The sequence below is a fragment of the Adiantum capillus-veneris genome, chromosome 14, assembly GCF_014529385.1.
Source record: "Adiantum capillus-veneris isolate H3 chromosome 14, ASM1452938v2, whole genome shotgun sequence".
Lineage (NCBI taxonomy): Eukaryota > Viridiplantae > Streptophyta > Polypodiopsida > Polypodiales > Pteridaceae > Adiantum > Adiantum capillus-veneris.
Window position 1 is genome coordinate 132,876,004 of NC_140944.1, and position 14,565 is coordinate 132,890,568.

At 44.3% G+C, this 14,565-nt stretch overlaps 1 protein-coding gene across 2 annotated transcripts in view; it reads right to left on the reverse strand.

Moving 5' to 3' along the window:
* LOC147443158 (alpha/beta-Hydrolases superfamily protein) overlaps positions 1–14,565 on the reverse strand; it is a 91,282-nt gene that overhangs the window by 13,121 nt on the left and 63,596 nt on the right. For both annotated transcript variants that reach the window (XM_086529069.1, XM_086529068.1), the window contains exon 5: positions 2,221–2,351. In XM_086529069.1, the coding sequence (XP_086385195.1) occupies positions 2,221–2,351 (131 nt within the window). The remainder of the gene's footprint in view (positions 1–2,220; positions 2,352–14,565) is intronic.

Consider the following 14,565-nt stretch of genomic DNA (forward strand, 5'->3'; position numbering starts at 1 on the left):
AGAGAGAGAGATTTTATTATCGTCCTCGGAGGTTAAATATGACCTATGGGACCAAAGATACATGTAATGTACGATGTATGCTGTTGATAAGTGATTCTCGATGCTCTAGGATTGTGATGATGAGAATCGCAATGGAAAGCCCACATTGTGGCTGGGAGAGGAAAGTGTCTTATGTCATGGTTAAAAATGCGGCCCTTGGAGCCCGTCCATCAGGCGGATCTTCTTAGAGATGCGCAGAGTAGGCATGAGCAGGAGTTCGGAGGACCGCTTTGCTGTGAGCCTGCTTAGGTCTTGGGAGCAATTGCTGAGTGGCCTTGAGCAGCACCAGCCCACATGCATTGAGGAGCGCTTGATCTTGTTTCGAACCCCATGGTCAGCACACAGTGAGGCCACTTGGTTGCTAGCAAGCGTCATGTTTCTTGGGGTCCCATGGTAGAGGGTCTAGCCCGTACTTTTGGAGACTGGCTACAGTCTTCAGGCCTTCCCAAGGAGATTCAGAGAATCCAGCTACGAGGCATGAGGGGTGTGCAGAGCATGTGTCGGGATATTACAGAGGCTATACCTACTGAGTGGCATACACCTCTTAAGACAGCAGCTCCCAGTTATGTGGGAGCTTTCACGCGATTGGACATCCTCATTGCGGTTAGGGCTTACTCAAAGTCAGGACCCTGCATGTTTTTCGAGGTTCAGGGAGAGGGTTGTCTTCACAGAGTCATAGTAGAGGCACCATAGGTTACAGAGTGCTGTTTTCAGAGGATCTGAGCTGTGGGCATTTGTGGGAGGACTTGTGGCATAGATCCTCACCTGGCACATCTTGAGTCAGGACACTCGCGGCTTTGGGCTTTGGGAGAGCCACCCCTTGGTATGAGTGCAATGTGACCCAGGAGAGTGGTTTTGGGGGGATCCTTTCTCTTTAGTCGATCACCCAGGACCCCTTTCTTCTAGTACACAACTCGCTTGGGGCGTCATATACTGACAACATGGAGAGAGGCTCGTCCCACTGCATCACATCACTGGCAAGAGGAGGGTCTCACAGCAGAGTTCTTGTCAAGGCTCTGGGAGCGCCTGTGGGACAACAGCCAAGTGAGGAGAGTTACCGTGTTTCAATGGCTAGTTGCTCATAGAGCTACTGCAGTTGGGAGTTGGTTGGTACACAACGGCTTCTCGACAGCATGTGCAGCCTCTGGCCACCCACTGGAGACTCAGTGTCACTGTCTGTGGGACTGCCCCATGGTACAGCAGGTTTCGCTTCGGATTTTTTGGCTGATGCCAGCACTTTCCACAGCCTGCCAGTACACTTTAGGTGTTGCAGCCTGGTCCACACTCACGGACCCAACGCTTCGTTTTGAGATGTCTTCCATCAGCAGGATGATAGTGATTCAGGAGGGTCAACCTACACTCCAACCCGCCACAGAGCTCATCCCCCAGGAGTGGTGCAGTGATAGAGAGTGGTGTTGGGAGCTCGTTTGCGGACTGACACTATGGTTCATTTGGCGGGCCCGCTGCTTTCGCATCTTCAAGGCTCGTCCTGTCCCTTCGGCAGAGATTGTTCGTGATATCTGGCTAGAGCTGATCCATACACTTCGAGGTCAGTTTGAGAGACTTCAGCGCAGCTCCAGCCGCATGCGGGGGCGCCGCGAGGCCTTCCTTCGACTTTGGCGCCTTGAGTCCTTCACCATGGTCCATGGCGTGCCTAGATGTCACTACCGGCCACTAGTGGTTGTTTCTTCCTCGCATATCCTGATTTAGCCGCCACTGTACCTCTCATTTTTTTCATTGGGAGAGTCTCCCCTCATGCTAACGTAGCCCCCTCTTGTCGGGGCAATTTGTAGCCCTCTGGGCAGATTTATTAACTAATAGAAGGATCTTTTTCTTGGGGGAAAAAAAGTTATGGCTAAAACTGTGAGGGAAGTAAGTTCGAATGTGCACAAAAGCTGAGTACTCTAGAAGTGTGTGGTACTCAAAACTCTCGAATTTGCAGTGAGCATAAAGTGCATAGTCAAGTGGACTCTTCTCCATTGCCCAACGGCCTGTCTCGCATCGAAGGGAGTAAGTTGGCGGGGGGGGAGGGGGGGGAGAGAAGAAGAAGGAGAAGAGAGAAATGAAATGTTATATTAACATCTTCTAAAAGCCAAAATGACCTATGAGAGAGAGAGAGAGAGAGAGAGAGAGAGAGAGAGAGAGAGAGAGAGAGAGAGAGAGAGAGAGAGAGAGACTGACTTTGCACATTGGAGCTACAAGGACTGCACCATCCCAAGCATTGGGCTCTTTCAAATGGGCCTTTAAAGCTACAGCACCTCCCATAGATTCTCCAAAAAGAAAGCAAGGAAGCCTCTTAAACTCTGGCTGCCCTGTCATGTGAATGGACCAGAGTCACACTATGAATTAAAAAACAGAATCTTGCATTGCAAGTCTTGGTCAACATTGTAATGAAGAATTTATCGATATATAAACAGAGGAGTTAAACTAGCTGCAGATGCAATCCAATCAGATGATAACGTTGCCAAGTCATCCATAAAACAAAATCCAACAAAAAATAATCAGGAATCTGATCAAACATGAATTCGAATTTGGAGCAGACAAGGATTGTGCATGAATTCCTCTCTACTAGTAGTATTGACCATATACACTAGACCCATTTTCGAACAAAGCATTCTAATGACCTGCACGTGAACCAGTGTTCCAAAATACGAAGCCCTCATGCAGCCTTATTGATTTATAAATGCAAATCAGAGGTGGAAACAACAATGCAACTCAAGAAGTAACTTTTTATTTTTCAAGGGAAAAAGTAGCTGTATACCATGTACATGTAGACCTCTCAGGTGATGTGGCCCCGTCACCTGATCCATACTGAAGAAGACTGACGTGCAGACCACCGTCTAAGAAAAGATCTGCCACACTCCTCTGTTTTCCTCAAAGAGCATGCTAATGAATCTCATTGACTATGCAAAGTGTGCAGTAGCTCTGACCATGTGTCAACCAAGGTGTCATACGTAGAGGAAGGAGTGGCACTCAAAACATGTCAGCATCTAGCCTTCCAAAATTTCACAAGGTAATACTGCAGATCGTGACAGAGACAACGTCATGCAGGTGGGATCAAAATCATGGACAGGAGAAGGCAGCACGTCTAACATGCCTCGTCTGTACCTCAAGTCTGTGAGCAGAAATCCTGGATCTGTTGCTGCTCCCTCATGCAGCAAGTGTGATACCCGGAACTCTTGAAGTCAAGTTACCACCCCCCAAGTCTCAAGCCAGCTTGGCATACAAGCATAGATACCACTCACCATACAAAGTGAGCATGTGGGCAAACCCAAAAGCAATGTTGCAAGGACTCATCAGTCAGTAAGGTGCATTGTGGACAAATCGGGACATGGCCAGATTGGGCAGCCCAAGTGCCAACATGGAGACCCCCATGTGCCACCATCCACATAATTTATGAGATACACCTGCTAATGTTGAGTCCCCACATACATGAACAAAACTGAAAACGGAAAGATTGTGAAATCTTCTCGTCAAGCCAATGCTGCATACATCGAGGACCATAGGGAACCTGATCATGATGGAGTAGAATGGCCCTACCAATGCGGACAGTGTGCTCAAAAAAGATACAATAGCCCCTCGTGACACGTGTCTCACAAGAAGGCGACAACCATTCACCCGGATCCCAAGTTAAGTGCGATAAAGGACAGCCCTCCCATATCCATAAGCACCAAGAGGGACCATCCTCAAAAGAAACATATCCTTATCTCTTCGCAAAAGAGGCTGCCTCTTGGAGGCTTTGGATTTGAGAGGGTCGTCCTTTATGTCAACTATATTGGGATCCTCGTGAGTGGCAGTGGCCGTCGCATGTACATGGACATACTCCAATCACCTTTTTTGAATATTTCTCAGGATAGGTCGCATATTACTTGTGTAAAAAGGCCCGGATGCCCAAACGACAGAGAGAGTGGTTACATGCAGGATTCAATTTTGGTTTGTGTTGTGGGCTTTGTGAGTGGCACAAAGGATTCTAGTTGCTTTCTCATGGTGGTCTTCAAGTTGGCTCTTGGAGTACTCAGCTGGGCTTCAATCCTCTATGTATGCGTTGTACATGTAGGACTGTGGAGACTCCCAGCCACTGCCTTTGGGGATGTAACATTTAATGGTCTAAAAACTTATGTGTAGCGGAAATTAGCATGAACATAGTGGGCATTTCATTAGAATAGATTCCTAATGAGAATTACAAGAGTGCTTGGGTGGAGAGAGCAACAAAAAGCATAACACCTAGTTAGATAGCATCAACAATACTTTCAAAAGAGAGAGAAATTAAGCTATTGACAACAGTTGAGGACCGGATTTGCATGTAGCCGGTCCCCCCTCCAAAAGGCTTTGTATTATGATTTCTCCCATCAAGAGAGACATTGTACAATACAATTCTTTGTGTTCCTTCAAGACTAGCTAGCACAATGAAGATGAAAGCTTCATGCACTAAGCAAAACACTTAGCAAACACAACTTTAATTATCCCCGTTCTCAGACCCAAGACCTCACACACCTTCGAAGATGGTGAGAGCTAGCAGGGTATGAGAGTAGATTGAGAGGAAGGAGTATCTTACGAGAAAGATGTACATCTCCTCACATAATCACTCATATTAGCATAGCTTAGCTTAGTAATTAGCATGGTAGAGGAGATGAGCATGCATTGAAACTTGGCTCTTGATTGGATTTGCATCCACATGCCAAGAGTGTGTCGATGTAGGCTTCTATCTCACAAGCTTGGAGTAGGTGATGAGCGCTCCATTAAAGCTTGGGAAGAGATAGTCTTCTTTGCTTCACACATAGACTGTGTGTGAGTGTGTGAGTGATAATGCCTTGCAAAAATCAGCCCTCTCTCTCTCTCTTGGGCGAGCCCTCTTGCTATTTGCTCTTGCTTTTCCCCCATTGGACCTCCCCAAGTCAAGCCAATGGCTATTAAGAAGCATAAGTGATAGCCTTTTGACATGTGTCCCCCTTTCCCCTTTTGTGAGAGTTTAATCAATTAAACTTAATTGATTTAAATGAATTAAATCCCCATTGGACCTTTCCCTATTCTGACCAATAAGAATTAAGTAGCCCATTGGCTGTTCAATTCCTATTGGACCCCTTCACGGGCTGTCCAATAATCATCCAGGAGACTTAATTTTCATTGGTTCTTTTTTTTAAGTGTTTTAAAATTAATTAGGCTAAATTTACTCTAGCCTAATTCTCATTGGTCCACTTCAAGGGTCATCCAATAGGAATTGAGCACACTTTGGGAGCAACTAGCTTAGGCATCTGACATGTGTCCTTCATTCCCTTTGTGTAAAGGGGGCTTGTGTGTGTGTGTGTGGCTTTCTCTCTCATCCCCTACTTGCTAGGCTCGCCCCCTCCTATGTAGGGATATGCAAGACTTTTTTGGTCACACACAAAGCATCCAATTCCTTAAGGTTGACCTTTGGACATAACCTTTGAATTTTGGAACCTTAGCATTTTGGAAGTCTTAATGGGCTGAACCTTAGGGTCTTTTTAGACCATTGTTGCACATGGCTCTTTTGCAGATGGCCCCCCCTTTGGATCCCTATTTTCTCTCCTTTGGATCCCTACTGTGGCCGGTCTGCTAGCTTAACCAATATTCTAGCTTTTTCTCCCCTGACACTTCCCCATATTAAATGATCAGTTTAACATGAGAAAATCATTTAGGAGAATTAGATATTGATTATTATGACATTACCTCTCTCTTGAAATCATAGTCGTGCTTGACTATGGTGTAGAGAAGATAAAGCATATTCATGAGTCCTTTTCTTAGCGGGTAGAGGATCCCTATGTTACCCTACGACATCATTCCACAATGGATAACTAGTCTATTTGGCGCTTGAGAGCCTGAGGCTGCCGCAAGCATGTCTGCACATTAGTCCTATCAATCTTCCATAGTAGAGTGACAAGCTCTACTTGGTGTTTGGGAGACGTCGTCTCCGCAAACTTGATCTAAGCATGCATACTACTTCATTCTTGTGCACAATAAAGAAAAAGAGAGTCTTATAAGACAAAAACTTTGTTCATTTTTAACATTTTGTACATTTGCTTACTCTTGGGAAGCATTGTAAGCATTGACAAGGTTTAGGTTATCCTTTAATTGTATGCCTTGCATCCATCTAGCATCTTCAAAAGGATAATTCTTAAACTTAATAAGATATCGTCGGATAGTCTTACCCTCTCTTAGTACCTTGTCTTCATGTCGGAGAATGGACTAGGGCTGCAGCACCTCCTCTTGGTCCTCGATCTCCGGTGGGTCTTCAATAGTTGGTTCTTGAGGTGGTTCTCCTTTGTAAGGCTTTAATAGGCTCACATGGAAAGCAATGTGTATGAGCCAATGATTGGGCAACTTAAGTTGATAGGCCATCTCATTGATTGGCCTAAGAATCTGAAAGGGACCGTAGTACCTTTTTGCTAGCTTAGCATAGTACTTTTGATGGCCCGTAGGATTCTTGCCCGTCGTGTGCCTTAATCGAGCCTTGGGAAACTTTAATAAGACCCAATCATTTTCTTTAAAGGCTTGGGCTCTTCTGTGCTTGTCAGTAGCAGCCTTTTGCCTTTGCTGTGAGATAGAGATAGCATCCTTAATCTTTTGAAAAGATTCTTGTAGGTCTCGGCTATACTCATCTGCAACGAAGATCTTCCCATGTACCTTAAGTAGCAAGGGACTTTTTGATCTCCCCTCAATTACCTCGAAAGGTGCTTTTCCCGTGGAAGTATGTACAGTATTATTGTAAGCATACTCCACTAAGGATAAGTACTTCTCCCATTGGGATCTTTGATCTACTTCCGTTACATAGGCTTTTAGTAGATCGAGAATGGTTAGGTTAGCTATTTCACTTTGGCCATCCGTTTGTGGATGATAGGCCGAAGAGAAGTTTAGCCTTGTTCCTAAATTCTCAAAGAGACCTTTCTAGAAATTACTGGTCATTCTAAGATCTCTATCCGACACTATGGACATTGGTAAGCCATGGTACTTGAAAATTTGTGAAATGAAGAGGGTTGCCATTTGATGGGCTTTGATAGTCTTTTTGACAGGTATAAAATGAGCTTGTTTAATGAACCTGTCTACTATCGTCCATATTCCAGTATTCCCATGGATAGACTTAGGCAATCCAAAGATAAAATCCATGGATATGCTCTCCCATGGTGAATTAGGGATTGGCAAGGGTTGAAGCAATCCAAATTGCTTCCCTGTATCAAATTTTGTCTTTTGGCATACCACACATTTAGAAACATACTCTTGTATGCTCACTTTCATGGTAGGCCAATAGAAATATGTTTCAATTCCCTTTAAGGTAGACTGAATCCCTTTATGCCCCGCATAAAGTGGAGCATGAGATTCATATATTACTTTCTCACGTAGTGAGTTAGTAACACATAGTCTATTTCCATAGAGAAGATAACCATCTTGTAAAGTAAATGGTTCTTCTTTCTTCCCTAATGCAAGGGCTGAAATCACATCTCTAAAGTCGGGATCAATAGCGTACTCATCTATCATTGAAGATAGATCATTGTGAGTTGCTATGGAAACCCCATTCACTCTCGGCCGTCTTGAGAGTGCGCTACTTGATTATGCTTGCCAGCAATGTGAGCAATATGAAAATGAAATTGCGAAAGTAAATTTACCCACCTCATTTGTTTGTCGGAGAGCTTGGTCTGCGTCATGAAGTACTTAAGACTTTGGTGATCCGTTCGCAGAATGAAAGGAGTCCCCAATAAATAGTGCTTCCATGAGTCTAAGGCATGTAGAACTGCAAGGAGTTCCTTTGCATATATGCCTAGAGCTTGCTCAACAGGGTCGAGCCTTCTACTCTCATAGCCTATGGCGTGCCCTTCTTGGAGCAAAACAGTTCCAAGGCAATCACCACTAGCATCACATTGGACCTCAAATGGTTTTGAGAGATTCGGTAGTGTAAGCACACGTTGAGAGAAGCTTTTCTTTAAGCTTTTTGAAAGCATTGTTCTCCTTAGCAGACCATGTATACCTAACGCTTTTCTTTGTTAGGTCATGTAATGGTAGGCAATCACCACAAGCATCACATTGGACCTCAAATGGTTTTGAGAGATTCGGTAGTGTAAGCACAGGTTGAGAGATAAGCTTTTCGAAAGCATTGTTCTCCTTAGCAGACCATGTATACCTAACGCTTCTCTTTGTTAGGTCATGTAATGGTCCCGCAATTTGTGAGAACTTTTTTATGAAGCGTCTATAGTATGACACATACCTATAAAGCTTCTTAGTTCATGAAGATTCCTTGGTTTAGGCCATCCTTTTATTACCTCTAACTTTGATGGATCCATTTGGATGCCATCTTGAGAGATAATGTGACCTAAATACTGAATCTCTTGCAAGAAAAATTCACTTTTCTTTCGATTAACATAAAGTTTATTCTCTCTTAAAACTTGAAATATTACCTGGAGGTGTTACTTGTGTTCGTCTAATGAATTAGAGTAGATGATAATATCATCAAAGAACACTCCAGTGAAGGTTCGATGAGGCCTGAACAGCTTCTCCATCAAGAGGTTGAATGTGGCTGGTGCATTGGTCAAGCCAAAAGGCATGACAATGTATTCGTAAAGACCAAATGTGGTGCGAAATGCGGTCTTTACAATGTCTTGATCAACTATCCTTATTTGATGATAGCCACTTTTTAGGTCAATCCTACTGAAGTAGGTCGATCCTTGTAGCTTATCAAATAGGTCTTCTACCCGTGGAACGGGAAACCTATTCTTGATAGTGATCCTATTTAGTACTCTATAATCGACACACATACGATATGTGCCGTCTTTCTTTTGCACTAATAGCACAGGTGAGCAAAATGGAGATGAGCTAGGCCTAACCATGCCCTTCTCAATTAACTCATGCACTCGCCGCATAATCTCCTCTTGTTGAACTTGAGAAACTCTATAAGGAGGTTTGTTAGGCGGTGAACTTCCTGGAAGAAGTTCAATTGCATGGTCATCATTACCTCGTTTAGGAGGTAGCTCACAAGGGATGTCGTCAATAAAAACATCTTGAAACCCCTTGAGAAAATTGGATAACTCTAATTCCTTTTGGTTGCTTTTATTTTCTTTTGCTAAAGCATTAGCAGAATCTTTAACAAAAATCATGTACACAAAAATAGAGCTCTTTATTGACTTGTTGAAAGCTGGTGTATGTACAATGGGAATAGTGTTACCCATTTCCTTAGCATCTATATACATGTCTTTTTCCCTGAACTTAAAGGAGATTCTCCTTTCAGGAAATTTAACATCGGCAGCCAGGCGGTCAAACCATGGTGCCCTAGGATTACATCCTCATGCTTGAGAGGAGAGATAAAGAAGTCCTCTTTGTCCACATAGCCTTGGACATGAAGCCTCAATTTCCCAATTAAGGGAGTGACTGAAGCTTCTTGCCCCTTGAAGGCACTGTCTACGGGTAGGACATCTCCCATCTCGTAGGATTGTATGCCTAGCTTGGTGGCCAACTCTATAGATATAAAATTGTGAGTAGAACCATGGTCAAAGAGAATAAAAGCATCATGTTCTCTTACCTTTCCCCAAGCATGGCATAGAGGAGATCCTTTGTGGTGAGTTTGGTGAGTCTCCTCCTCTTGGATTTCAACCAAGGTAGCTCTAGGAGGATCTTGGCGGTTGTTCTTTTGGGGACAAGCGCGGTACGCATGCCCTTGTTCGCCGCACTTGAAACACCGGTTATCCTTGCGATAACGCTCAAGCTCTTCAGGAGAGAGTTCGTTCTTACTTTTGTAAACTCCCTTCTCTTTAGCTTTGTTGGAGGTGCCCTTAGGAGCTTTTTGAACATTGTCCTTCCCCTTAGGCTCATTGGAACCCTTGTTTTCCGAGGGCTTATTATTTCTTTTAGCCCCCGTTTGGAAATTGATTCGAGAGGCCACCATAGTATGGTGTATTATCGCCGATATGGTACGTGGCCTTTGGGAGTTGACATACTCCGCCATTTCTTCGGTTAAGTCCGCACAAAATTGCTCTCCAAAATCCAACTTTTTGAAGACAGTGGCTTTGAGTTGTAGGTCCCAAAACTTGTCTACATATTTGTGGATGGATTCATAGGGAGAGAGCTTTAAGCTTCGCCATTCGGTGAGTACTTTGTCTTTGGCATCGGTGGCCAAAAACTGCTTCATAATGGAAGCTCTTAAAGCTTTCCATGTTCGTGGAGCTTCACCGTTGGCTCGTAGGCTAGACCACCATTGACTAGCGGACTTTTGAAAGTGCATAGCTACATGGCGTAGCTTAGAGGACTCCTTGAAGCCCTCATCTCCAAACGCCGCATCGAATTGCTGGATAAAGGCCAAGACTTTGTCCGTAGCACCAAAGGTGCCATCATAGGTAAGGAAAGACATGCTCTTGCCTCCCTCTTTGAACTTCTTCAGCTTGGATGACCTCTTCCATGCGGCATAGGATTTCCTATGGCCTCTTCTTTTTTATGGTTCAAAGGTTGCCCCATCACTTTCTTCAGAAGGTGAAGAATTTGAAGAAGGTGGAGAAGAGGGTGACCTCTTTCTCGCCTTTTTCTTGTCTTGATCTTCGTCGTCTTTACCATCACTTTCATACGAGGAAGAGGATGAAGAAGATGGAGAAGAGGGTGTCCTCTTTCTCGCCTTTTTCTTCTCTTGCTTTTTATCATCCCTCTTTGAATTATGGCGTGGAGAAGAGTGTGATGGTCTTCTCCGCTTTGGGGGTGATGGAGAGCGTTTAGCCCGCCGTCTTCGTGGAGCCATCTCCGCCGAGGTGGCGGGAGACTCACTTCTTTCTCGTTCCTTCGGTGGAGGCTCTTGAGTTCTCCTTTGGGAAGGAGATGCATCATCAAGGAGTAAATTCTTGAGCCCTTCGTACGGATTCTCTTCTTCTTCCCGAATCGGAGAGAGACCTCTTTTGGGAGTCTCACAAGGAGGCTTCCTAGGTGTTCTCTCGTCATGGTGATAAGCTTGGAGAATCCCGTGAGCACGGAGCTGCCGTTGCACTTGACTTTGGAGAGATGGATTCCCATGGCTTGTTGAAGCCTAGAAACAAGATAGTTAACAAGCATCGGAGCATCATTAGTAGCTTGCTCATTAGCAAAATCAAAGTTATCAACATTAATTTCACTCTCTTTACTATTGTCAGCCATTCTAACACCTTTTAGGTGTAAACTTTTTAGGTGTACTTTGGCACTTCAAGCCCTAGTTGCTACTCCTCTTTATCCCTTTAGAAAAAGCACTCAAGCTACTGTACCCGCGGCTCGAATACCATTAATTGCAAGGAATAGAAGAGAGGGTCTTTCAACACCAAACAGCACCGGCTCCTATCAAGCTTCTAATAGCTCAATAGTGGTTAAGCCGTAGGTGAGCCCCGTAGGACTCCACTATTAAGACCATAGCTCTCGACGGTGATGCCCCGTTAACTGCACAAAGGCTGAAAAATCCCTATTCTACTTACTCACAGGCAATTAATAATACCAACCATTTATAGCTAGCTTGAGGACCTCCCTTCTTGAGCAAGGAAAGAGAAATCTTGTGCTCTGATACCAATGTAACATTTAATGGTCTAAAAACTTATGTGTAGCGGAAATTAGCATGAACATAGTGGGCATTTCATTAGAATAGATTCCTAATGAGAATTACAAGAGTGATTGGATGGAGAGAGCAACAAAAAGCATAACACCTAGTTAGATAGCATCAACAATACTTTCAAAAGAGAGAGAAATTAAGCTATTGACAACAATTGAGGACCGGATTTGCATGTAGCCGGTCCCCCCTCCAAAAGGCTTTGTATTATGGTTTCTCCCATCAAGAGAGACATTGTACAATACAATTCTTTGTGTTCCTTCAAGACTAGCTAGCGCAATGAAGATGAAAGCTTCATGCACTAAGCAAAACACTTAGCAAACACAACTTTAATTATCCCCGTTCTCAGACCCAAGACCTCACACACCTTCGAAGATGGTGAGAGCTAGCAGGGTATGAGAGTAGATTGAGAGGAAGAAGGAGTACCTTACGAGAAAGATGTACATCTCCTCACATAATCACTCATATTAGCATAGCTTAGCTTAGTAATTAGCATGGTAGAGGAGATGAGCATGCATTGAAACTTGGCTCTTGGTTGGATTTGCATCCACATGCCAAGAGTGTGTCGATGTAGGCTTCTATCTCACAAGCTTGGAGTAGGTGATGAGCGCTCCATTAAAGCTTGGGAAGAGATAGTCTTCTTTGCTTCACACATAGACTGTGTGTGAGTGTGTGAGTGTGTGTGTGATAATGCCTTGCAAAAATCAGCCCTCTCTCTCTCTTGGGCGAGCCCTCTTGCTATTTGCTCTTGCTTTTCCCCCATTGGACCTCCCCAAGTCAAGCCAATGGCTATTAAGAAGCATAAGTGATAGCCTTCTGACATGTGTCCCCCTTTCCCCTTTTGTGAGAGTTTAATCAATTAAACTTAATTGATTTAAATGAATTAAATCCCCATTGGACCTTTCCCTATTCTGACCAATAAGAATTAAGTAGCCCATTGGCTGTTCAATTCCTATTGGACCCCTTCACGGGCTGTCCAATAATCATCCAGGAGACTTAATTTTCATTGGTTCTTTTTTTTAAGTGTTTTAAAATTAATTAGGCTAAATTTACTCTAGCCTAATTCTCATTGGTCCACTTCAAGGGTCATCCAATAGGAATTGAGCACACTTTGGGAGCAACTAGCTTAGGCATCTGACATGTGTCCTTCATTCCCTTTGTGTAAAGGGGGCTTGTGTGTGTGTGTGTGGCTTTCTCTCTCATCCCCTACTTGCTAGGCTCGCCCCCTCCTATGTAGGGATATGCAAGACTTTTTTGGTCACACACAAAGCATCCAATTCCTTAAGGTTGACCTTTGGACATAACCTTTGAATTTTGGAACCTTAGCATTTTGGAAGTCTTAATGGGCTGAACCTTAGGGTCTTTTTAGACCATTGTTGCACATGGCTCTTTTGCAGATGGCCCCCCCTTTGGATCCCTATTTTCTCTCCTTTGGATCCCTACTGTGGCCGGTCTGCTAGCTTAACCAATATTCTAGCTTTTTCTCCCCAAGCACTTCCCCATATTAAATGATCAGTTTAACATGAGAAAATCATTTAGGAGAATTAGATATTGATTATTATGACAGGGGATGCTTCCATCACTCCTTGTTTGGAGAGCTCTTGCATTACTCCTTTCCAGAGCAGGTCCAGTTTGGCTTTCTTGCATGGGGAGCAGTCTAGTGGTTGAATGCATAGTCCTAACACTCATTTGTTTTTTGAGGGTGCTGCCATGGACCCAGTTTTTATGCGGACAGCCTCAGGGTATGTTATGGATAACTTGAGTATGATTCCTAAAGGGAATGCGCGGCATGATGCTCCTCGATTCCGAGATAAGGTGTTTTGCATGCTAGTTTCCATTACATTGTGGAATATTTGGCGAGCTCGTTGCTGCCAAGTTGTTAGTGTTGCACCGTCCTCTATTGTGGACATCCTCGCAAACATTTGGATGGACATTATCCACACTCTACATAGCCTGAGGAATTCAGCAGCAGGTTTCCTCGCAAGCAACCGGGGAGCGTAGGTGTCACAAAATGGTGACGTGGCATGACCACACACAGTACAGTTGATGACGCAACAGAATTGTACAGACAGACTGTGCGGACTGCCCATGAATTGTACAGACAGACTGTGCGGACTGCCCATGAAACGCGTTGACAAGCTGGCAATACGGATGCCAACGTGGGTGGCAAACTGTACGGAATTTTGCGTTGGCCGATGACGTGGCAGCTCTGCAAAAGGTGCTGACAGCATGTACGGAATTCCGCAAATCACGCTGATGCTTTTTGGGACCAATAGCTTTTGGAACTATTTGCTTTTGAGTTAGAAGCCTTTGGGGCTCTACTTTTGTGGCATCCCTTGTAAGAATAAATAGACCCTTGGGGCCTCACTCTGCAGAGCATCTCGACGTAGAGTTTGAGAGGAGAGGACCCCTCGAGTGTTGTACTAGGCTCAAGCATTAATATAATAAAGAGATACCGAAAGAGGGGCGCCAATTTTTGGGGCCAACACCTCTGGGCACGAAACTATGCCGGGCCGTGTCGACTTAAATTTTAAAATTGGGAATTATTCTCTCGTGTGTCGTGCCGGATGATCGACTTGGGTGTCCAAGTCTGTGACAGTGGTATCAAAGCAAGGCTGATTTCTCTTCTACCGGGAAATCCGATCCTTTTTCTCGTGACACACATGGATTCCGACAAGAATAAGACGACTCCTCCTGCCACATCGAGAACAGGGGGCAGTACGGAAAATTTGAATGGATTAGCAGATCACAAATACGGGCCACCTCGGCCTACACAGTATCATCTTATGGAAATGCAACGTCAACAACAGGTTGATGAATGTGCAAAGCAGATACAACAGTTTGCAAAGGATCATCAAAATGCAAATATTTTGACCCGGCACCCAATTGACGAGGTGCACACCCATTGGCAAAAAGCCATCAATTCCTTAAGTCAACCCTCAAGAAACCTCCTACCCCACGGCCTTGATAAAGTC